At 37.9% G+C, this 24,270-nt stretch overlaps 1 protein-coding gene across 20 annotated transcripts in view; it reads right to left on the reverse strand.

The window, feature by feature from the left end:
* LOC127066402 (disintegrin and metalloproteinase domain-containing protein 11) overlaps positions 1–23,981 on the reverse strand; it is a 53,808-nt gene extending 29,827 nt beyond the window's left edge. For 7 of the 20 annotated variants that reach the window (XM_051000122.1, XM_051000119.1, XM_051000111.1 and 4 more), the window contains exons 1-2: positions 23,723–23,980; positions 23,019–23,336 (exon numbers count right to left, since the gene is read on the reverse strand). In XM_051000122.1, coding sequence (XP_050856079.1) covers positions 23,019–23,103 — 85 coding nt within the window. In that variant the 5' untranslated portion in view covers positions 23,104–23,336; positions 23,723–23,980. Of the gene's footprint in view, positions 1–23,018; positions 23,337–23,722 lie in introns of all 20 variants that reach the window. The other 13 variants (XM_051000115.1, XM_051000113.1, XM_051000109.1 and 10 more) reach the window with 5 other exon arrangements.
* Positions 23,982–24,270: the final 289 nt, after the last annotated feature.

Genomic DNA, 24,270 nt, shown 5'->3' on the forward strand with positions numbered 1-24,270 from the left:
TATATTTTTAAACGCTCTCTTATATAAGAAAAACTGCGAAGAAACTTGCTAAGCGTATTATCGAATGTCGCGAAACAGCTGACACAGTTTCCGAGACCGGGAAAAAAGAGGGGATAAGAATTCCGCGGCGCCATAAATGAATCTACCCTTTAGTTGTTTTCTTAAGCAGCACGGCAAATGCTGACGCGGTTGGTACGGTTGGTAGGTGCGCTTACGTGGTCCGCATTAATTGCGAACACTCTTAGAACGGCAAGAGCAAATAAGATGTTAGTGGATAATCGGACTAGGTCCGGAAGTGGACGAAATCGAGGATGACGCGAGAATGGAGAGGAGAATTGGGATGGGTTGAAAGTGGACGCAACTTTACCAAGGACGTTCTTGCGATCCATCTATCACATATACCTAATCGTTTCATTTTTCTCTTAACGACTTTGCAATTTTATCTCTCTGTCAGAATTTATTTGAAAGAAAAGAAACGAAGGAGATTGGAATTGGAACGTTTTAAGAAAATTGTTTCTTTCCTCTGTAGAATTGTGTCTAATACCTACGTCAAGTTTAAAAATTATCGTAATGAAAATGTTTCGGAGTAAGCGGCTCAACGGGAAAAGCTTAAACGCTTAATCGCCACCCACAAGAGAACATATCTAATGTTAATTGTAACGCGTAATCCATTATATTTGATTTTCGGAATTTTACAAAATTTCATATCTTTTCCGCTCTCATACGTAAAGTCATTTGAATATTTCCTTTCTTTCTTTTTTCTATCTCTTCTCGTGGGACGACTAATAAGAGATAAAGAGATAAATGAAAGAAGGACAGATAAGCGAATTTTTTAAGAATTTTGTTACCGAGTGTAATAACGAAAGGGAGGAAAAGAGACAGAGAGAATAGGATAGAAATCGAGGAGTAGAAACTGACCGACACGGATAAGACGTGACCGAATAAAATCTAAGACTCATTCTATAGTAACAGGAGTGCGGGGGAAGGGAGAGGGGATGTGGGGGTGTGGCGTGGTAGAAAAAGAGAGAAAGAAAGAAAAGAAGCGGCGCGGCGAGGTCGCCTCTTTTGAATTTCTTGGCAGGCATGCCAACGTAAACCGCAACGGTAACAAATTCTCCAGGCAACGGGATGACGTTGCTGGCGATTCTAAGGGCAAGATGGTAGATGAAATAAACTGTGAGGGTGACGACAGAGATGGATAAACAGATAATTGGATAGAAAATATGAGAGGAAGAAGAGAAAGCGCGCGCGAGAGACAGAGAGAGAGAGAGAGTAAGTAAAGGTTGGTTGGTCGCTGCGAGGGTAGAGAGCAAAGTGGAGAGTATGGAGTGTAGTAGTATAGTAGCGTAGAGAAGAGGATAGGAGAGAGGGTAAGAGAGGATAGGAAAAGAGAGAAAGAGAGAGTGAGAGAGGGTGGAGAGCGAAGGCGTAGCAGTGAAGAGGGGGTGGGTTGGGGCGGTGGATCCCGGACCGTTCAGTACCATTGCATATCCCGCACATCTCGCAGGTGCAGGGCGTGGTGCCTTGTCGGCAATATCGATTACAAACCCGGGCGGTTGCGCATTCACGTCGACACGTGGACGCGGACCGGCAGCTAGACTAAATTTGTGTTGCCCTATATTTTAGGTTCCCGCACTCATCTGCCTCTCAAAGATTGATTGCTTTTTCCTCCGCCCCTGCTTTGCGGCCTATCCTCGAACGACCGATGGACGCGCCGTTACGAATTTATGGTCGGCGCGCACGATCGGCTCGAAACACGCGTGGATCGACCGTCTCGATCACCTTTTCTACATTCTCTTCTCCGACATTTTTTTCTTTTTCTAATTCCGTCTTTCTTCCTTTTTCTTCTGTTATCTCAAAGTGTCTCTACGCTTGGAAAAACTTCGCGAGGATAGATATATTTTAGAACCGATTTCTTGCACCGTTTGATATAAGCCGATTGCAAGTGTAATCCCAAGCTCGAAAAATCATCCGTTTCTCTTCGGAGCATTTTCTCCGGCATCTCTCCTCTACCTGGGAGAGGCTCTCTTAGAAATCGTATAATCGTGGGATCCGTTTAGATTGGTATCTTTATTGAGCGAGTCATTCGGATACACACCGAATGTTCTCTTACGGATCGATAATCCGATGGATCGTTCCTTTACGAGCGAGAACGTTGACCTTCGAGGCCATCGCGTTGCGCCCCTCTCTACAGTTTGCTTATTCGAATCGCTTTAGCAACACAATCCTTTGCATTATCGTTCTGCGTAATCTAGCGATGGAGTGGGAACATATTAGAGCAAAGATACTCCATCTCTCTCTCTATCTTTCTATTTCTATTTCTCTCTTTCTCTCTCTTGTTACATCCTTCCTTCTCTTGCAGTAGTCACATCCGCTCACGGACGGACGTCCAATGCGTTTTGTCGGCTTCTGCGCGAAGGAAACTTGACAGTATACGCTAAAGATGTACACGGAGGAGGAAATAACCTTCCTCCAACTATTTTATTACTATTTCCTATTCACGAAATGCACTTTTCCATCTTCCTTCTAATAAGAATAAACCAACGAAAGGTGAATACTCCGATATATGTTTCATGCTATCTTATTCGTAATGAAAATTCTATGAGTTCCAAACGTTATTAACGTCTCGCCTGTAACTATTTATAAAGAGACTCGATCTACCCGTTTCACGAACCGTTCGGTTTTGTCAATGGCTCGCCCAAAATAGTCTATTGGTTTAAAGATACCTGTGTAGGGGGTTCAAGCGGTCGTCTTAACAGATAATAACGGTGAAACATCGAATTTGGATATCGTTATCGCGGCCGAAGCATGAACGTTAATTTTTTTTATTTTCTCAATGAAAAAAAAAAGAAAACAAGAAAGACAAGGAAAGTCTTAACTGCGTAAGATTATTCGTTACACGTCCTTTAAGTTTTTGATATTTTACGAGTCGAGTGATACGTTTTATAGCGATTTTCGGAAAAGCGTATGAAGTTACAAAGGGATTTAAGTAGGGAATGAAACAAGTACTAGACTAAATTGTGTACTTGAACTCTGGCCGGTATTTAACCTATGTCTAATTAGACTGACACGTTTTGCTCGGAGGTAGATATGCAGTTGACAAAACAACACTTTTGATCTTACAAAATTATCATTTGGCTAGCTGCCTCTTCAACGTGCGGTTACTTTAGCGGTTATTAGCGGTGAAAAAGATGAATCTAAAGAATCACAACAGGGAAGATATATTATCGGAAAATAACAGATACCACTACCTACATACGTACCTATCTATATCCATTTATCTACATACTTACACCTTATCTACGTACGTATGCATAAGCTTCAAGATAGATACCTACGTAAGTGTACGTGTGAAGGGAATTTACGGAGCTCACGACGTTTGTAGATTCGATGCTCTTTGTCGCAGCTGCCAAGTCACGAAAGCGGAATTTATGATTTCCGCGAATGACGAAAGTGCTTGCGATCGATTCTATCGTCCGATTGCTTGCTGAAAGACCGTTTTATCTTCGGAATTACGTTCGATTTCATTCGATGTCCCGTTCACGATCTCGTCGAATATCGTCGCGACTTTTGTCGCCGAAACTGAATTTTGGAGATTGATGAAATTCAAGAATTGAAGAGAGAGACAAAGACAGAGAGAGGAGGGAGAGAGAGACAGAGAGAAAAGAAAAGGTCTACGAGAGAGACCAAAAGAAAGATTTATTAATGCGTTCGCCTCAAAAGCTTCAAAAACTTGAAAGCCCGGATAGTGTACGCGACATTGGAGACGGATATGTTTTCTGTGAACATGGACGCAACTTCTCCGTCAGAATGGCGAAAAACACGAGATACGAAATTGAAATATTTCGGTTAAAATGCTCCCGACAACGGTGAGTTTTACGGCGATGCCGTTAAAAAAACTTTAAATTCTTTCCCGCTGCGTTGCGACTTGACATTTTTTATAGTGGTACTCCTTACTGAAAAAACGGCAGACTTTTACGATCCTTATTTACCTACATGATGACATAGAAACGACGTTACGTAGCTTATAATGTAACAACGGTCGTCTTTCGAAAAGTTTAGCGTGACGGTATCTGATAATTTTATAGTCCTCCGAAAGTCACCACGAAAATCGATAGTTTTACGACGAGCTAAATGAAATTCTATATTGCGATTTTTTGTGTTTGGCACACACGAAACAAAAACACCTTAAATGCTTTTTCTCGATTGGAAATGATTAAAAATTGGTCGGGCAATTTACGACGAAGCTCTTTTGTTATATCGAAATTAATTTCTACTATTGTGTTATTAATTACACAATCCCATTTGATGTTTACCGTGTACGAATATGCAAATTAAAATACATAAAATGTGGTAAAGTACGATCGGTTAAAATATATAATAAAATCAACATGGGAGATATTTGAAAAAAGAAAAGAAAAAAGAAAAATATGGTAAATTGCGTATTCGATATCGTACGAATACATGATTTATTATCAGTCGTAAAATACTATAATTTTTTTAATTGAATAAATTTGTCATAAAAATGAACTAGGTAGGAAAAAGAATCGAATGTATGTGTGTGTGTGTATATATATATTCAAGGAAACGCCCTCGTGAACGAACCTCACGATCTTCGAGGGTAACGGGTTTTCTCGTACACGTAACGAGACGCCTTTCCTCGGGATTTTTCACGATTCGTCGGCGGATAGAAAGCTTTATCTCTCTTTCTCTCTCTCTTTCTCTCTCTATCCCTCTTTCTTTCTGAGCCGCATCTGCTTGCAACGAGGAATAGTAATTTTTTGTTTTCATGGATGAAAGCGTGAAAGAAAATTTGTCTACGTACACGGTAATTTTATCCGGCTAATGAAGGTTCTCGTTATAAGCGATGTCACGGATCGTTCCTACGTTCGAGGGCAGAGTTCGCTTCACAAAAGTAGTTACGGTCGGTACGTAGTCAGTCCCTCTTACACCTCTCTTTTCTCTCTCTCTCTCTCTCTCTCTCTCTCTTTTACATATATACATACGTATACGCACATACACACACGTAACAGACAAGACGAAGGCTTTAATTCACAGATATATTTAATCGTGACCGATGGTTCAAAGCCGGTAGCAAAGTGATGGATCGCGAAAAGTTCGAAACTAAGCTTGTACGAGGTACTAGTGTACGTGTATCTACGTAAGTTTCACCAACGTACAATTAATAGTCGCTCGTCCGTTTGCTCGCATCGCTGACTGAAATTATTCTATGATCAACGGGTGAAACTCGGTTGAATGGTAATTGAACTACAGTTATATCTCCGCCGGGGGTAAATTATTAATTGAAGCGAGACCGTTAGGTGAACGATCGATCAGCCGGTGGGACTGACAGAAATTTACCACTTACAGGTGTATTAAATTCTCGTTAATTAATGACAAAGTTTAGTTGCCGTTCGGCGCTTGATAATCGACGTTCGGACTTTTAGAAATTCGTCTGATCGAAACGAACGTGAATAATCGTTTGTCGACGCGTTAACGAGATGTTAGTTTGCGTTCGTTAAAAGTCTCTCGAAATATGTTCTTCCTTTTTTTTTTTCTATTTCTTAGTTGGCTTTCCATACTTTTCGTTTTAATCAGAATCAACGAATGAAAAATGTGCAACCTCTTAGAAAACAATCTCATCTCTTTCCTATGGATCTTCGTTATGGGAAGACCGGATTATAACCATGCACTTTATGAATATTCAAAAACAAAATTTTATTCTCTGGCGTCCGAGCATCGTTATAATTTGACTTTACTACGACAGAAGTCGTCGGATATGCACGAGAATGCGACGACAGATGCCGTTTGATTTACTTCTCGAACAATGCAATTTAAGTTGGCGAAACGACTCGAGTGAAGGGTAGCGAATCGGAAGAAATTCAGAAGTTACGAGGACAGGACGATCTAACGGACACTGCGAATTTTCTTCTATACATATACATACATACATACATACATACATATATGCATACATACATACATACCATACATATATTCTTCACGTCGACATCTAGGAGAATTATTTCTTAAATCTGTGTATAATATAAACGAGAAAGCTTCATTCATGTTTCTTCTCCTTTGCTTCTCTTTTATTCCTTACAGTTTCATCTTTGTTTTTCGCGTTTTCCCGTTCTTTTTTTCCTTTTTCTTTTTCTCATTTTCTCTTTCTCTCCTTACTTATTTATCTTTAAGCGAAAAAATATCGTAGAAAGCAGAGATAGTTCGACGCGATAGTAATCCCAAACCGGCAGCGACCTTTCGTAGATTCAGAAAGATCTTTCTCTCTCTCTCTCTGTGTGTCTGTCTGTCTGTCTGTCTCTCTCTCCCTCTCTCTTTCTCTCCCTGGAGTCGGTACGCTCGAAGCTTCTCTATCTCTTCTTAATGGAGCTTCGTACGTTCGAGATAAATTACCGGCGCGGAAAACCTTTTCTCTCGTGCAAACTATTTATCCTGAACACCGGCATAGAAACGCTTTCTAATGGCAGAGTAAAGAGGGTCTGGAAAACGGGCTCGAGTTCAAGGAGAAAACAAAGCGCTATCCTCGGCCACCGCCCCGCAGTTATTTATTTCGCTCAACTTTATAATATTAATTTTTCAAATTCTGTGTTCGTCTACGCTCCGTTCCCTCGTCTGGCTTTATTTTTTTTTTTATTATTATTATTTTTTTCTTATTGTTTTTTCTTTTTTTTTTTTGCTTTTTTATTTCTTTTAATTTTTTCCCTCGACCCTTATGCTCAAATCTGTTTTTCTTCCTCTATTTATGTATTTCATACTTTAAACTTTGAAATAGATAGAAAGATCGATAGATAGATCTTGCGAGAAGGGAGCAATGTATTTTTATTAAATATCCTCAATATTCGTAAATATATAGGACGAAAGATTATCGATAAGGCTACAGGATATTAACAACGAAAAAAGGATCTAAATGATTTTACAAATCGATCACACTTGTTCGATAAATTTTTCTAGGCTAATTTCTTTTTTCGTTTCTCTTAAATTTGTAAAAGTACATACCTAGGAACTAGTTTACGATCTGAAGAGAAAAAAGAAAAAGAACTTAGTTCAATGTCATTCGAATAAAGATAATTAATTTTCAATATCTCCAATAAGAATTTTTCTTATACTTAGAAAGTTTTGATCGATCGTATACATATACATATTGTGTGTATCTAAATATGTAATATGTGTTCAGCAATTTTCACGATAATCGAGCTACATAAAGGTATTCGATTTTAAACGATTGAATGACGAGGATAGTTCCAATGCAACATTGTAGTTTCCAGATTAACGTGTTCGTTCGATAGAAAGTATACAAAAAGCCAATGCGTCAACGCAGTTGTATCAGGATTTTTCGCGCAAATAGAAACTCGCTCTTTCGTACATGTTCACCATCGAGTAACGTTAAATTGCACCCGCGTTTCGCCTCATACCCTATGCCTCGTAGTTTAACAATGGCTTTTCTTTTACAATCCGATCGAAAAAAACGGAAAGACTTTGGAAGTATTTCATTTGTCGTAACGTTTGCTTTTTTGTAATTGATCCGATTGACGTGAGCAAACAGGATCTCGCCGTTCTCATTTTATTTTTCTTGTCTCTTTCTTTTTTTTTTCCTTTTTCCTTTTCTTTTTCTTTTCCATTCGTGAACGAGTCGACGACGGTTTTTTCTTTCTTTCTTTTTTTTTTTTTTTGCTTTTTATTCCTTTTCACTCGTTTGCAAATTAGTGAAGCTCTCTTTTATATTTCTCACTCTGAAATTTCAAAAAAATTGGAAACCGATAGGAGCAGAACGATTAACATGGCACGATTTACATGTGACTATCGCAAACCCGACTTCAATTTGAGATTTTCTTTTCTACGCATTCGATGTAGCATCACGTCCTTGCTCTTTTTCATCAAGCTCGACGACAAAACATCTATGGAGCTTTCTATGTGTATGCGCGCATCTTGATACTTTACCATTACTGGATCCTCTATTTTGTTCGGTCCCTTTTTGTTTTCCGACCCTCTCTCTTCCTCTTTTTCTTTTTCCTTCTCTATTTTTATCTTTATCTCTATTTCTATCTATCTATCTATCTGTCTATCTATCTACCTCTCGTTTTTCGTAAAGCTAACGATTTCATTGGTATTCGATTTCCCGTAAACGTAATACAGTAGTTCTTTTTTCTTTTTTTCTTTTATTTTAACGTATCTTATTTGTTCTATTTGATTATATTTCGTTATTAGAGACTATTGAAATAGATAAATAGATATATATATATATAATTTCAATTAAAATTTTCAACTTTTTCAATTAATTCATATCGATTCTTATTTTCTAACATAAACATTTTTAAAGCATCAACTTATTTCAAGATATTTTGATTATTTTTGTATTATTTAAGAAAGAATCGTATATCAGGAATTATTGGTATATGGTTCAATTTTAACTTTATTTAATGCAATATTGTATAACTATGTTTTTCTTTTTTTTTTCGCCTATTCTTTGACCATCTTTAACAATGCAGTAGAATCTCTATTATTCCAACATCCATTATCCGAAAGTTCCACTATCCGAATTTTCTGTTATAAGAACTTTCTATTATCCCAACAATGTAGTTTTTTTTTCTTTTTTTTTTTTTTTTATAGAATGTTATATTTCCTCTTCTATTGATGCACATGTATGTTTCACGCAATGTTTTTCTCGTCCTATAACAATCTCAAATAAACTTGATCTATAATAATTTTCTTTCGAATCCACTTTGAGATATTTGAAGTAATATCGAAAAGAAGTATATCAATGAAAACAAAAACGATGGTGTTCTCTTTGTTGTTTCGAAATATTCATGGCTTCAGAGGAATCGTGATTCAGATACTTTTAGATTTTAACAAAAGCAAATGCAAATTCCCAAAGTTAAGCACAATAGAATATTTAGATAACATTTTGGCGGTCAAAAAGGAGCGAAACTTGTAAATTTCTATCTAAATTATTCATGTTGTTTGATTTCCTTTAAGAAATACAAAGTTCAGTGGCAAACGAGTTGTTAACCTATCATTTGAGAAAATTATTGTTCATTAATGTGTATATTAGAGATTTTCAGAGTAAAATAACTCTTTTCGAAAGCACAATCAATCTCCTTATACTAATCAGCTTTTTATACTCATCGATATTGAAATATGTATAGCATTACTTCTACTTTCGTATGAATCATTTATATTTTTATACTTTCTTATTGTTTCTTTTAATAGCTAAGATATATAAGATTTGTAATATCGTACGAATTAATTAAAAAAAAGAAATACATATACACCTAAATTGTATATCATACAATATAAACAAGAATATTTATTTATAGAAAATTATAACGAGCGTACGAATACTTGTTAGGGCTCACTGTACGTATCTACAGACATGCAACGATCTCCTTTATTTAATTTGTTCCTATCTCTCGCTATTTTATTTATCTAGCGGAAAGATATTTCCAAAAAACGAAACTTTTTCTCAACGTATCGCGTTTCAATTAGCGAACTAGTTTAGATTTCCTTGGTATATTTCATAAAGTTTATCGAGAATGTACAACGCGTTCTCCTTCTCTCTCTTTTTCTCTTGCACCTTGTCGTATGTTGTCGGATGCTGTAGCGTGGGTCACCGAGCAAAGATGTCTTCCCTTTTCGCACGGCTCATTTCGCGAGCGACGTGTATTTCCGTCACGTAAGCACCGAGGAAATGTTGAAGGGAAATATGAGACCATGTTCGAGCCCGGCGCTTTTCCTACCGCAAAATATTCTCCTCGTTTCTTTTAAGACAAAGAAGAAGGAAAAAGAGAGAAAGACAGAGAGAAATAGAGAGAGAGAGAAATTTTATTTTAAACTTCAAAATCGTGATATAATTTTTGATCTTCCTTTCTCTTTTTAGCTGTTCACCTCGAAAGACATAAAAATGCGAACGATTAAGGTCTTTCCAAGAATCCATTACAGTCTTTTCCTTTTATTCCACCTTTAAGAGAGTTCTCGATGCTTCAGCGTCTTCCTTTTTAAACCTTTTTCTTTTGGAAAGGATCTTGATTCGAGATTTGTTCTGCTAACATTCTACTCGAAGGATGATAAGATAAACAGAGAGAGAGAGAGAGAGAGAGAGAGAGAGAGACAGAGAGAGAAGGAGAGAAAAAGAAAGAGAAAGGAAAAAGTCGTGGGAGAGAAAATAAAATCAAATAAATATGCAATCAGAAACTCCGAAGGAAACGAAGGTAGTTTTCTCTTTGAACTGTACTAGTCTATTGGATTTAGTCGTCCTTCGTATTTGTCAGGACTATTTACTTTCTACGTTTATCAGTGAAGCGCGGCAATCTGCTTGTAAATATAGAAGTGCATATTCGTAAGAGAGGATGAGATGGTTAATGAGATGGTTAAAATAGAGGATTAATGATTCAGAAAAATAATTCTTTTCTCTCTCCCTCTCTCTCTCTTTCTCCCTCCCTCTCTTTCTCTCTACCTCTCTTTCATTCCTTCGTAAACTAGAAATCTATAATTGCGAGTATAATTAAAACTCCGAACTTACTATGTTGATCGCGATTTCATGTAGCTTTTTTTCCCCCTTAAAAATTCGCAAGTAATAATTTTCCTCGATAATTAAAAAATATTCCTATTAACGCGAGCTTAAAATAATCTCGAAAAATGGAGAGCCAACTGAACGGTATCAGGTTCGTTCGATGGATTTTCCTATGAGTTAATTTCTAAGTTCCTATAAAGTACCTATAAGTCAGGATCAAGTATCATCATAGTTAACGACTTATTAATCCTTTGTCCCGTGTAATAACAAGCAGTAAATCGTAGACACTTCGAGAGATAAAGGCTCTTTCGTATTTGTCAAAATTAGCAAGCGGAAGGAGAATTTAATCGAGAAAAATGAAGAAGCTCCGGGGTAAAATTCTTTCCTTCTATAAAGACAAGAAAAAGAAAAAGGAAAGAAAAGAAAAGAAAAGAAAAGAAAAGAAAAAGATAATAGAGGTTCGTCAATGAACTAATCGATATAATTATTCTATTGGATTTACGTTTGATCGCGTTGAAAAAGATGAATCGTTAAGAAAATTTTACATCGAAAAAAGAATGGAGATTCGTTCGAAAGCAAAGAAATTGAAGATTAATCGTGGGGAAAAGGTTGGTCACGTCATGTTAAACATATAATCAACGTTATGGTAGTCTTCTAAGCATACATTTTTTCCCATTACGATAGGATACGTATATATGTAAATGTATTTTGCGTGAGGTAAGGGTAAGCACGCAAGGAACCCAACAGGTTGATGATTCTTGGACAAAATGTCGTAACGTTAAGCACGAATCTTTGCGTTTATAGGAGGTAGAGAAGAACATTTGTGACGGAATATGGGATAGGGACACGCTACCCTTGAATAATTCTTAGGGGTAGCTAGAAGAATGATTAATCGTGCCTAAGTGGCTCACTTTCTCTGTTAGCACGCGAAACGGCCTAGAGCCGGAGGCCTTCTCTTTCCTGCGTTTATTTCTCCACTTCTTTTTCTCTATTTTCTTTTTTCTCTTTTCTCCTCTCATTTTACGCGTTCTTTACGTTCCGGATGAAGATTTGCGCGCATTCGTTTCAGATTTCAAACGCTTTGCCATTTTGAACACCGGTAAAGCGTAGGAATTCTAAAACAAATACCACGCTCGAGTACTACCCTTCTTAGCCTCCTTCATCTTCTTCTTTTTCTTTACTCCATTGTCCTCACTAGGTCGTTCATCCCTCTTGGTTTCTTCTCTTACCTTCGGCTTTGTCTTCATTCGTCGTTGACTACAAAGTTTTTCTTCGATTATCAATATCCCCATTTTCTTTATTTCGAAACTTGACATCGTTGATTTCAACTTTTTCACCCATGGGGTGTTATCGCCTTTTATAAAACTAAATAATTCATAAACGAGCGCATATCGATGGTTATCTCTTTTTCGATCTATTTTGTGTCAGAAAATTTCATTAATCAATATAATACCATTCTGTTGGTGCTTCATTTATAATGGCTTTCCAGCGGTATTTCTCGATAACGATCGTTAATATCTAATAAAATTCTGCCTTATTTTGTCTTTGTTCTATTCACGTTCCCTTCTCTTTCTCTTTCTCTCCTGTTTGTTTTTTCTCTCGATTATATATGAATGAAATTCTCGGATGTTCTACTAATAAAATTCATATTATATTAGCAGGCACGAAATGAAATTCCATCAAGTTAACCATAGTGAGAATGCAATTCAAACGATTTAATAAGTTCCAGATTGTTGGATAATAAAAGAAAAGAATTTCTTCAATATCGTGAAACTGCTATTTGATCTTTGACGTTAATTTATCGAAGCGTGCATGTTGCGGAGTGTTCGAGACAGAATCTAATTCTTTTTCTTGGTTGAAGGGAAGGAAATGTTTTGATGGAGAAGCTTAGTCACGATTGGCACGCGACTTACAATTAGGTGAGGACTTGGCACGTTACGCAGACGTAAACGCAGACGTAAACGCAGACGCGATGCGGACGAACACGCACAGGCGTAACGACGTGATGGAGGCAGACAGTTCTTTTTTCTCTATTTTTTTTTCGCAAAAAGGAAAAATATGGAAGATAGAGAAATAGTATGAGAGGGTGTTTCTAAGGGTGGATTGAAAGACGGCAATCGGAGAGAAATGAGAACGGACGTAACCAGACTCGAATATAATTTTTCAACCGTCAGGGACGACTTAGAGAACGACAACTGAGAAAAATGAGCTCCTATCGCGCGGCAATTTGCCCTTCGTCCTTTTACGTGTGAACGTACCGAGGAATAGAAACCGATAGCGATGCTTTTGAAGTGGTCAGCACGACAAGAAGGGTCGAACGGTAGGACGGGATTGGATGCGGGATTGTGTGTAACTTTTTGTTAGAACGTGGCAGTTCCTTTTTCGTGGGTGTATGACCGCACGTTTTAATGCAATATTTTTCTATGATCCCGACCATCGCGTGCTACGATTTATCAATTTTCACAGCAGACCTTTCGATCTCGTATTAGGGGATATATGTGTATATATATATATACATCTATATACACGTTAACAAACACATAGACACGTATGTGGCTATTTCTGAATATTCTCAAGAAAAAACAATGATTATAAGAATTCGTTAAAAATTGTGTATGCGTTCTACGACGAAAAGTTTCAAAGAGATCGAAAGGACCAAGTTTTCGAAGAAGAAGAAGAAGAAGAAGCTTCTATTATATCTCCTTTCTCTTTTTCACTCTCTTTCTCTCTGACTGTTGTCACAAGAGTCATCTAATCAACGTAGAAAGTTTAACTCGGTTTAACTTCGAAAGCCTGGAAGTTTGATCGAATAAGATTCGAAGTTAAAACGAGACTATATTTTACCTCGAAACATTACTATCGCTAGGTCCTCCCTGTTAACTTATTACCTTGGCGACTCTTTACTTTTTCCTCTTAAATCACAATTGTTATTATACCTTTATGATTTATCAGATAAGAGGAAGGGACTGTCGACGGTCAAGAATGCGACCGAATGGAGTACACGCGGCTAGAATTTCCTTAATGCACGAGGAAACTTCCCAGGCATTCGCATGGAATCTATCGATTTCCATTGAGACTTCACTAATGGCTATTATAACCTTAAGGTTTATTACACACGTACACACACACATACGCACACACATATGCACATATATGACTAATTAAGACGAGTACTGTTGATTAAGGAAAAAAGAAAAAAAAAGGAGGAAAAGAAGAAGAAGAAAATGAAAGCAAAAAAAATTATGATTAAACGTGCACGATCCTTTTCTTTTACTTATTCAAGAACGATGAGTTATCAAGGGACGATACGATAGAAAAGGGTTCGTTAATTGTGTTGATAGTGTTGATGGTTACTTCATTACACGCAAGTCGCTCGTTTGTTCCTACACCATCTCTCAAAGATCCTTTTAAGAGGGCCAACAATACGTATCACCGATATCGAATTCAATTACCATCGAGTGTTAGCTCGTTAGTCGTCGAAAACTCATTAATTTTCTAGAGCATTACAATTTTAACCTTCTTCCTTTGAGAAATCCCGTTGCTCATTAAATGCTCGAGCATGGACGTCCTCGAATCCTCCTTCCTTGTCCTCCTTGTGACTTTTAAAGTCGATTTTCTTTCTTCAGTGTCTGAAGAGTCCATCCATCGTAAGAACGAGAACGATGCTGCTGATTATAAAATGGATATATAATTTTTATCGTGCACGACGAACGCATTACGCCCGCATAATTATCTCGTCGAGAGTCGCGTTAACTCTTGTACGTCCGACAGGAGATGTCAAGCTCATCAATTAAAAATTCTTTCGAAGAAGAAGAGGGATATTGCTTTGAAGGTAGCCGAGCGCATGCTTTTTAATCGAACTTCTTTGAGCTTTCTTTTCCTACTACGAAGACGTGTTGAGCAAGAAAAAAAAGTGGGAAAGGAGGGAGAGAGAGGGAGAGGGAGAGAGAGAGAGAAAGTGGGAGAGATGCAGGCGAAGGTGGCTACCAAATCGATAGAGTTGCAATGTGACATATCTACAGATTGAGATATTTCAACCGAAATAGTCAAGCATCTTTTGAGTTAGTCTACGAACAAGGAAAATTAGAAAGAAATGATTTTATGGGAAATCTTTTTGATTAGTACTCTTGTTGTTTTAAAACTTGTAATTTTTTCACGGGAAATAAACCAATGTTTTCATTTAAATTGCTCTCATATAGGTATATGTATGTATGTGTATATATATATATATATATATATATGTCATTATTCTCCCGTTGAATTTTGATAGGATTCTTTCTGTACAAAGAGATAGGATGCATACGGACAGCTCAATCTACATACACGACTCGTCTCCCTCCGGCCTAATAATTCTTTCTTTGATCCTCCATTCATTTCAATTTGCTGAAACTTACTCGTATATATGGGCTGCTAACTGGATATTGCGTTTTGTCGGCCGCGTACAAATACGTCATAGTCGCTTTTATACCGTGTTTGCTCCCACACGTATATACGTATGTACATTGATACGCGAATCTACTATGATATATGTATAAGTATACATAGGTATATGCGTTAAAGCGCGTACGAATGATGGATACTTGGCTAGATATGCAAGTGTTTTGTTTACCGCAGGGCTACCGGAGCAGTTCGTGCGATATATCGTCGTAAGTTAAGTGTACTGATACACATTGGACAGTGGACTGGAACGTCAGTACTGTAACCGACTACAAGAGACAGAGAGAGAGAGAGAGAGAGAGGCAAGAGAATAGATATACAACATCTATCCCGATTGGTGGAAAGCCGAGTTCTCTCTCTCTCTCTCTCTCTCTCTCTCTCTCTTGCTTTCCGTGACATTTACGGCACGAACGATTAGAGCTTTCGCCGGATAAAGTCGTGATCTATCGGATGCGAATTTAATCGTTTCGAGAGATATGCGGGAGAGTTATCCTTGATTTCCTCGTACTAGCAGTTCCGTCATTTTACACCAAAATTCATTCGTCAAGAATTTTCAAACATGTTTCTCGAATATGAAAGAATGCACGATCTATCATAGGGAAATTGTCGAGAAAATCATAAGAAGGATTCTTTACGCTATGGTAGAAACAGGATGAATGAGAGATACATATACACACACACACATACGAAATGAGAGAGGGAGAGAGAGAGAGAGTAGAGAACGGAACGAAAAATTTCTTTTGATCCTATTAAGTTCCGCATTTCAGTCGTCGCAATTTAAACAAACTAACGAGAGAGGAGGTACGTACGTATGTATATACATATGTAAATACGTACGCACGATGTATATACGCTCGACGAGTCGTGTAACGATGTCGTTAGGTAGCCGGCATGTTAAAAATAGTAGGTGCGGGATTACTTGGGACATAACTTTAAATTACGAAGACCGAGCTGGCATCGATCGCGCCCGTATTTTAATGCTACAGTGAAAAGAAGCTTTATCGAAAGAGTAAATGTAAAAGAAAAGAACGGGAGGTTCGCTCTCTCTCTCTCTCTCTCTCTCTCTCTCTCTCCCTCTTTTTCTGCCTATCATGTGTAGAGCTTTGTCGATATGTCATAATAACAGATGCATCATACATCATTACGTTGCCTGTAGCAAGTTATTTTGCTACAACATCCGAGACACTCTCCTACGCGTTTCTTTTTTCTCTGTATATATTTTGTTTTAGATTATAGATCAATGAAAATTTAAAGATACACGATATAATAGTTGCGTGGTCAACAACGAAATGTTTTCTCACTTGTAAATGAATTATTATTATATTTGCAACTATCGATTATTTCATGAAAAATATTTACCGAACAATACGGACGTAGACACACATACATATATATTCATGCATACGTATGTATATTCGTATTATACGTATGAATGTATAAATGCACGTACAAATATTTGTATTGAACCCAACGAATAATTAATATCATGTTCCATATGAAATTATCTACACATACGCATCAAGGAGACGCTCAACGCACGTCCTATTCGACTGATCTAAGCGTTAATCCTACTTCGCTCTAATTCATCGTCTGATTACGCTACTGTTTCGAACTCAGAACAGACAAACGGACGGACAAACGTGTTATACGTGTTTGCTTATGTAAAGGCGTGTACAATGATTGATCAAGTCCGAGAATGATGTTTTTGAAAGATCTTGTTTAAAAGAATTCATATGACTCGATTCTATCAACGAAACTTGATAGAGTCAGATCGATTCTACAAGCCTCTTCTGAACTAGTTTGAAGATGGGGACTAGAAGTTTCGAATCTGCTTTTCAATGATCCACATTGAATTTCTAAGATAGAGGATGCTCGAAATTTTGCATTCGAAACTAGAGAATTGATATTTCATGGAACACACTAAAGAGAAAAAGTGAGAGAGAGGAAGAGAGAGCGAGAGATATCGATGAAAATATTTCAAAAATCGAGGAATGTCACGCAGAATCTTTGAATATTTTCTTTAACGTATCTGAAGTCACGAGATCATGGAATATCGTACGATTGTGAGAAGAAACGCGATACTAATCAATCGTGTGGTTCGTATAGATTCGTTTATGTTATTTACATGATTACAATGAACTCATGCTTGATTAGAATATTCTATTTTTTTGAGAACGATGGAAATAGAAGAAAAAGTTGAGGAGTAAGTGTAAATATAAGTGTATGTAAGTATGTGTGTTCGAATGATTCAGAAATCTCGAATGCATGTACAGTGTGAATGCTCTTATTCCATTTTTTAAGGTTACGAAGGTGGAAATACGCGGCGCGGAAATAAATGCAGAACGAAACTACCGCGCTTGTCTCGTTCCTACGAGCGTGCTCGTGCATTAATCGATATTGCAGATATTTTGTATTTTGCTTATACGTTGTTTGCTCAGCATGTAAGACACCGAACGTATTATTCGCGACATACGCGTCTTTAAAACTAGGTTGCTAGGACATGAATTTTTCCTAACGGAGAAAACGGAAGACAGTGTTATTAGCATTGTATTTGGATGTCACTAATAATATGTATATGTACATAAATATGTGTATACTCGTTTTTAATTTACTTTTATACGCTAAGATACTTTTTATACGCTGTCCTTTTTATACGATATCATTTTATAAGCAATTGGAAAATACACTTTTCCATGATATATATTTTATTGAATTTATCATGTGCAGCGATATTATAGTATTATATATATATATATATATATATATATATATATATATATAAAACGATAACGAATTTACTTTTTCGCATTATAAATTTCGCAGTGGAAAATACAAGCGTGAAATAAATATATTTATAACTTATACCGACTCTTTTTTTTCTCTTAAGTTCTCTCTCTTGTTTCGTATTGGCAGACTCCATTTGTGGGATTTTTGCTCGGGTAACAAAAATGCATGATATATTCCGTGCAAATAGAAGAACGGATGTATATATACTTGTTCCGTATCCGTCCTTCGCGTTTCCAATTCTCGTCGATCGCTGATCATGCATGGATAAAAGGAGAAAACGTACGCGGATAACGTGGACGCGAAGCGTTTATTTATCTCTCCGATTTATCTCTATTTTTTATTCTTTGCGATTTATCGAGCGCTTCTCAATTTAATTTCGTTACTAAATATCCATTTGTTTTTCTTTATAGATTATAATGATAGATAACGTAACTAGATTGTAGTATCATCGTTGGTACGAAGATAAAATGTGGATTACTTTATCTTGTAACTTTGACATTGAAACACGAGAATCGTCAGTAAACGTATGATACCGAGAGAGAGAGAGAGAGAGAAAGAGAAAAAAGAACGCTCGACTTCATTTCTTATCGTAGTGGTAAAAGAGCATACTTGCATGTTTCATGAGGCTACGTCAGAAATTCACGTTGTTATCGATTCGCTTGATCATAAGCGCTACTGTCTCGCCAGTTGCATGTATATTATGACATGTCACTTATAGATGAAACGACGAGATGAGTTTTGGGTGCGTGTAGAGAAAAGGCAAAGGTCATAGATATGCACGACGATTTTTCCGAGCCAACGAACATAACGCAAACATTTCTATCAACATATGTATATGAAATATAAAAGCGTACCCGTTTGATCACGAATATACTTTAGCTTATCATTTGCTTTTCCTTGTGCACCGTCGAGCACATATACGCTCGTAGATATCAACGATTCGATTAATAAAGGGTAACTCGGAAGAAGAAGAACGATTCGGCAAAAGAAATGGCCTTTAATATGGATGGGCTACGGCGATCGATACGAGCCTTCTATCGGGCGCGTCATCTTTGCCTCGCGGCCACTTTTCGTGTTCGAGAGGTTAAAGACACGAGAGCACATATAGGAAAGAAAGGAAAGAAGAAGAACGAAGAAAAGGCCAAGGAAAAAGAGAGAGTGAGAAAGAGAGGGAGGCAGCTTGAGAAAGATACAGAGTCTGAGAGAGAGAGAAAGAGAGAGAGAGAGAGAGGAACACGAACGATATTAACTGAACGCTTTTTGTGTGTCGCGTTTGATATTTTACGAAAACTAGTTAAAGGGAGATCTTTAAGCGCTATCACGATGCTGGAGCCATGCCAGCTTTATGTCCAACGTCTGAGACAGCAAACGGGCTATGGTTTCGAGGGAAAACAACGTATGAGATTCTCTTTGAGCGGTCCTCTCTCTTTCTCTTTCTTTTTTTTTCTCTCTTTCTCTGTCTTTCTCTATCTCTATCTCTCTTTCTCGCCCGTTCTCCTTTTCCCGGACCACATAAACGCATGGGACGGTTGGAATTTACCTTAATTACATTTTTTTGAACGTACAAGGAAAAAATCAACGACTACGAGACAAACACTGTATTTCCCAGGGAAACAAACTCTCGTTCCGCTTTTTTTTTCCTTTCTTTTTTTTTTCTAAGAGAAAACCGGCCAAAAGTTCACGTATTAAAAGTACCTACAAGGCCAATAAATTAGAACTGGCGCTCTGCCATTTCAATCTCGTGGATCTTGCCCGAGACAAGAATGCTGAAAACTCTTCCGTAGGCCATCATTTTGTCGGCGGGCGACTTGATTAATTGCGGGATAGGAATCGATTGATTCGATGTACGAAGTTTGACAGGTCCTTTCTATCCCTACGATAAAATTTGTTTAACGACGAAAGTCGTTTCTGATTGAAAAAGTCAGCCCACTTTTATATCATTTAAACTGTAATTCTATAGGATTTGAATTATCGAAAATAATAAAACCGATCGATCAAGCGAAGCATGGACTTAGTCGAATGAACTCTCTACTTTGGAAAATTATTTCCAAGTGTTATCGACGAGGTGTTGTATAGTAGCTGGCAAATTGCATAAATCGATATAAACCGGGCATTCATTGGATTCATTGATTAACAGTGTCTGATACGCTTGTCATACCTAAAAGGTATGACACGTAGCCATCCGTATTCGACTTCAGTTTGGTAGATTGAATGAACGTTAAAGAATTTACATGTAGATATACGAGAGAATATATAATGAAATTAATTGTACCATCATTTAGAAATGAAATCTGTGCTGATTTTATGGAAATATCTGCAACATACATTATTTACATGCATACGTACAAATCGATGTAAGAGGATCTCTTAAATCGAAAGGGAATGAGTGCTGCGTGTGTCTGTGTGAATGTAGGTGTAGGTGTGCCAGTATTTGGTGAATATATAAAGGGATACATATATAATTTTTGCCAAGCACGTGCGAATAACTCGTTCAAGCATACTTTTTCTTAAACTTAAAGAACGTTGTAATCCGAAAGTGGTGGCAAGTAGGAACCAAGGTTACCACATAACGTATTCTCTTACGAAGGTATTCAGATAAAAAAAAAAGAAAGAAAGAAAGAAAAAAAAGAAAAAAAGGAGCTTAAGCGCGAGTTTTGTCCCGGTTTTATTCTACCGTTTCGGTACAGCTTGAATTGCACATATTAGGTAAGTGTCGCCCTGTATAACTACCGCTCTGTCGTGTTCCGGAAAAATTCCGCCTATATATTTTGACCTACAGAGAACAAGCATGTTCTCAGGAGGCACCAAGAACGTGATTTCGAGATCCTAAGATCTCCTGAATTACGCCTACCGTTTAAGAATTTCTTTTCCACGATAAAGGCCACGTGCGATTTTCTTCGTAAGAAAAACTAAGAAGAAAAAAATTCGAAGGTCAAATGAAATTTCATTTTCGAATTTAAATTATCGATTGAGATCGAATTACGTCTACAATTATCGAAACTAATAAAAAAAAAAGAAAAAAGAAAAAGAATATTCAATTTTCTATCGACGATCAGGTTAACTGTTACCAGGTAAATTTCGAGCAAAGAACATGCAACAAAAATGCAACGATTAAAGAGCGAATGACTTTAATGATAAATGAAAATGTACATACGTCCAATAAGCGAAGTTATTTATCGAACTTTAAACAGATTTTCCATTTGAATTTTGACATGTCTATCTACATTTCGTACGGTCTGATTTTAATGTTTTATTTGCATTCGACATATGCATACATATGCATAGAAGAATGTATGAAATGTAATTTTCTCTTTAAAAGACATAATAAATCTATAATCGAAGAAATATTAAATGTTCTTTCGATCGGTAGATATAAGATGATTAATGATCTGGAATACTCTCGAGAAATAGAAAGTACAGAAAGATAAGGACGTTACGTTAAATTAATCAATCTATTATGTTTGGCCAAACTTATCAATCGTATTTTCGACTAGACGTTAAAGTTTCATTGAACACGGAGGACGCACGCATCATCGGAGAAAATCGATGCACAATAATCGTGCAACGACGTCTCTATACGGAGCATTTGCGTGCGGTTTAACACATTGTGACAGTTGACGAGGCGCAAACCACACAATTAATTTAATACCTGAAGTCGATGGTAACATTATGAATAATAAAGAAAATTTTTCGTATTTTCAATGGCACGTAGATAGGTACTTAATGTTTTTCCCATTCAGAATATGTTTTATGTTGTCGTAAAAACGATAACGACTTCAGTCGCTCGACGATTAACCCGTGCATACTCGATCGTACGATCGCGTCTCGTAAAAATACGATACGACTTATTAGCCACATTTACGGTAAAAAGGATGTACCTCTTTCTCCGGGTTCTCAAAGCTACTACTTGTCTTTTATATCGTGGTATCGCATCCGTTTAAGGCACTGTGTCGTCCTTTACGACAAAGACGTCTGAGGTTTAATGACATTACGAATAAAATACATATAGAACGCGACTCCTTTAATATCACTCGATCTTTCATAAGGGATATTTAGATATTTATGCGTTTCCGCGCGCGAACGTTTAAGATAGTAACACTAATAACGATCGTCAATTAAATTACTCACGAATTAACGCCGATCATTAAATTTCTTCCTTAACTTTCACTTAAGACTTAATATTAAAAACTCAATGTCGAGAAACATGAACAAAATCGACAATTATCGTGCATCTTACAACATGCAAAATTTTAACTGTTAAAATACCTCTTAAAAAATTGTTCGAGGAGAGTCAACGTGAAGACTACTTTGTCGAATGTAGATTACGTTTATCGAAACGAATACGAGTCTTAGATCTCTCTCAAATTAGCTTTGATATTTTATTAGAAATATCTTTGTGATTGAAACGATCGTTGGATATATGTACGGAATAAAAAAAAAAGGCAAATGGGTTTCGCTCGATGGCAGTCCCAGTACGAGCGGCAAGATAAGAATCGTCGAAGAAAATGGTAGCGAATGATCCGCAACAGGCAATCGTTGGTTACGATCTTGAATGTGCCCGTTTGACGCAAAGTTAAACGATTGATCGAGCTAAAGCGATAGTTGTAATGATTCGACGATGATAAAATAAAAAGGAGAGAAGAAAAATTAGATAAATGGAAGTAAATTGATAAGGCGTAGAATAATATCCAATGTCGAGAAACACCGTGATATGGCGGACTAAGAGTTGCAATAAAAATCTTAAACTAGGGTGCGATGGTGTAGGTATTAATCGACGCGAGAAGTGGAAAACGTGCAAGAGCCGCGAGCCTTACGAGTTAACGTATCCAAGATACCATCAAGGCGTCTGACATGTCTCGAGGCAACGAGTCGAGCTACGTACAAACTCGATACTACTTGCTCTGAACTCGAAGAAACATGAAAAATGACAGAAGCAGGTCATCCAACGAGAAAGAAAAGAAAATTCGAATGCGTTTATCAAGTTTTAATGCGAAGAAAAGACAGAAAGAGATGTCGATCGTTGAACGAAAAGTGTCTTGGTCGCTAAACGCGAGAAAAATCCAGGGTTGTAGGAAATTGAACGATTTTACGAAGAAACGCAGAGATACGGGCCAAGTCTCATTTCATTGGACGAACGTGCAAACGTCAGAGGGTAATATATCTATACGGAATTGTGAAAAAAATGCAGACAGAAATAGGTAGAAACAAGAAGAAGGGGAGGAAGCAGGCAAGCAGGCAGGCAGACAGACAGACAGGCAGATTTTACCTCGCTTGGACGTGCTGTCGGCGCTGCTAATAAATCCAGGTACGGCAATCACGAGAACAAAGAGTCCACAGTGTACCCAAAACATGTTTACGTCTTAACAACATTGTTTAATTCCATTTTACATGACGCTCGTGAAACACTACGATGACGGCGCTGCTTCCGGTTTTGCTCATGTCGCGCATAATAATCAGCGATACTACCTGGTCGCCGGTCGGATCATGAGTATAACACCCGATGTGTGTGCTGCGGTAGTACCGTGCACGGCTCTCTGGCGGGTGCGAACGGTAGACCAGAGAGAGCGTAGCTGCGACCGCGAGACTGAGAGACAGAGAGATGTAGAGAGACGTTGGTGGCGAAGATGAGAAAGAAAAATGGACAGAGAGAGAGAGAGAGAATGTATGAGATATATATGTGCAGCTTTATATAGTATATGTATGAACCTATATATGTTTAGAGAAGAAAAGAAAAAGAAGGAGATAGAAATAGATATAGATTGAAACAGAGACAAAGACAAAGATAGATAGATAGATAGATAGAAAGATAGAGAGAGAGAGAGAGAGAGAGAGAGAGAGAGAGAGAGAGAGAGAGAGAGAGAGAGAGACAGACAGACAGACAGACAGACAGACAGAGACAGAGAAAGAGAAAGAGAGAGACAAAGAGAAGAAGAGAGAGGGGGGAAGGCCCGCGCTTTATCCGATAACAACCGGCACGACAACGATGTGTAACACGGCGACGGCGGTCCTCTTTTAGGACATTTTCTCGAGCAAGCTGGTACACTGGACACGCGATAATGCACCACGCTAGCGTACTACTTCCGCGGACGTCCGCTCGGCGTTACGAGACGAAAAGATACCCCCTACTAGCGCGCGCGGCCAGAGAGAGAGAAGAAGTCCTGGTCTCGAATCACGCCTCGGCTGCCATCTTCTACCTACGCTGGGAGTCTGGAGTATGAAAATATTCTCTCTCTGCTGCTGCTCCACCCCCACCCTCTCCTACCTTGCCTCCCCTTCTCTCTCTCTCTCTCTCTCTCTCTCTCCTTCTATCTATCCATCTTTCTTTTACTGTCTATCTATCTATCTCTATCGCTTTCTCTCTCTTCGCGTTTCCCCTTCAGCAAAAGGTCTTCTCTATCCGCCAACCTCCCTCTCGCGTTCTTCATCCCACTCGCTCTTCTCTTTTTCCTCCCTTCCGCGCGCATTTCCCTTCCCCATGAGCAACCCCTCGACCCGCACACCGACAGCAGCTTGGGACC

This window comes from Vespula vulgaris, chromosome 9, assembly GCF_905475345.1.
Source record: "Vespula vulgaris chromosome 9, iyVesVulg1.1, whole genome shotgun sequence".
Classification (NCBI taxonomy): domain Eukaryota; kingdom Metazoa; phylum Arthropoda; class Insecta; order Hymenoptera; family Vespidae; genus Vespula; species Vespula vulgaris.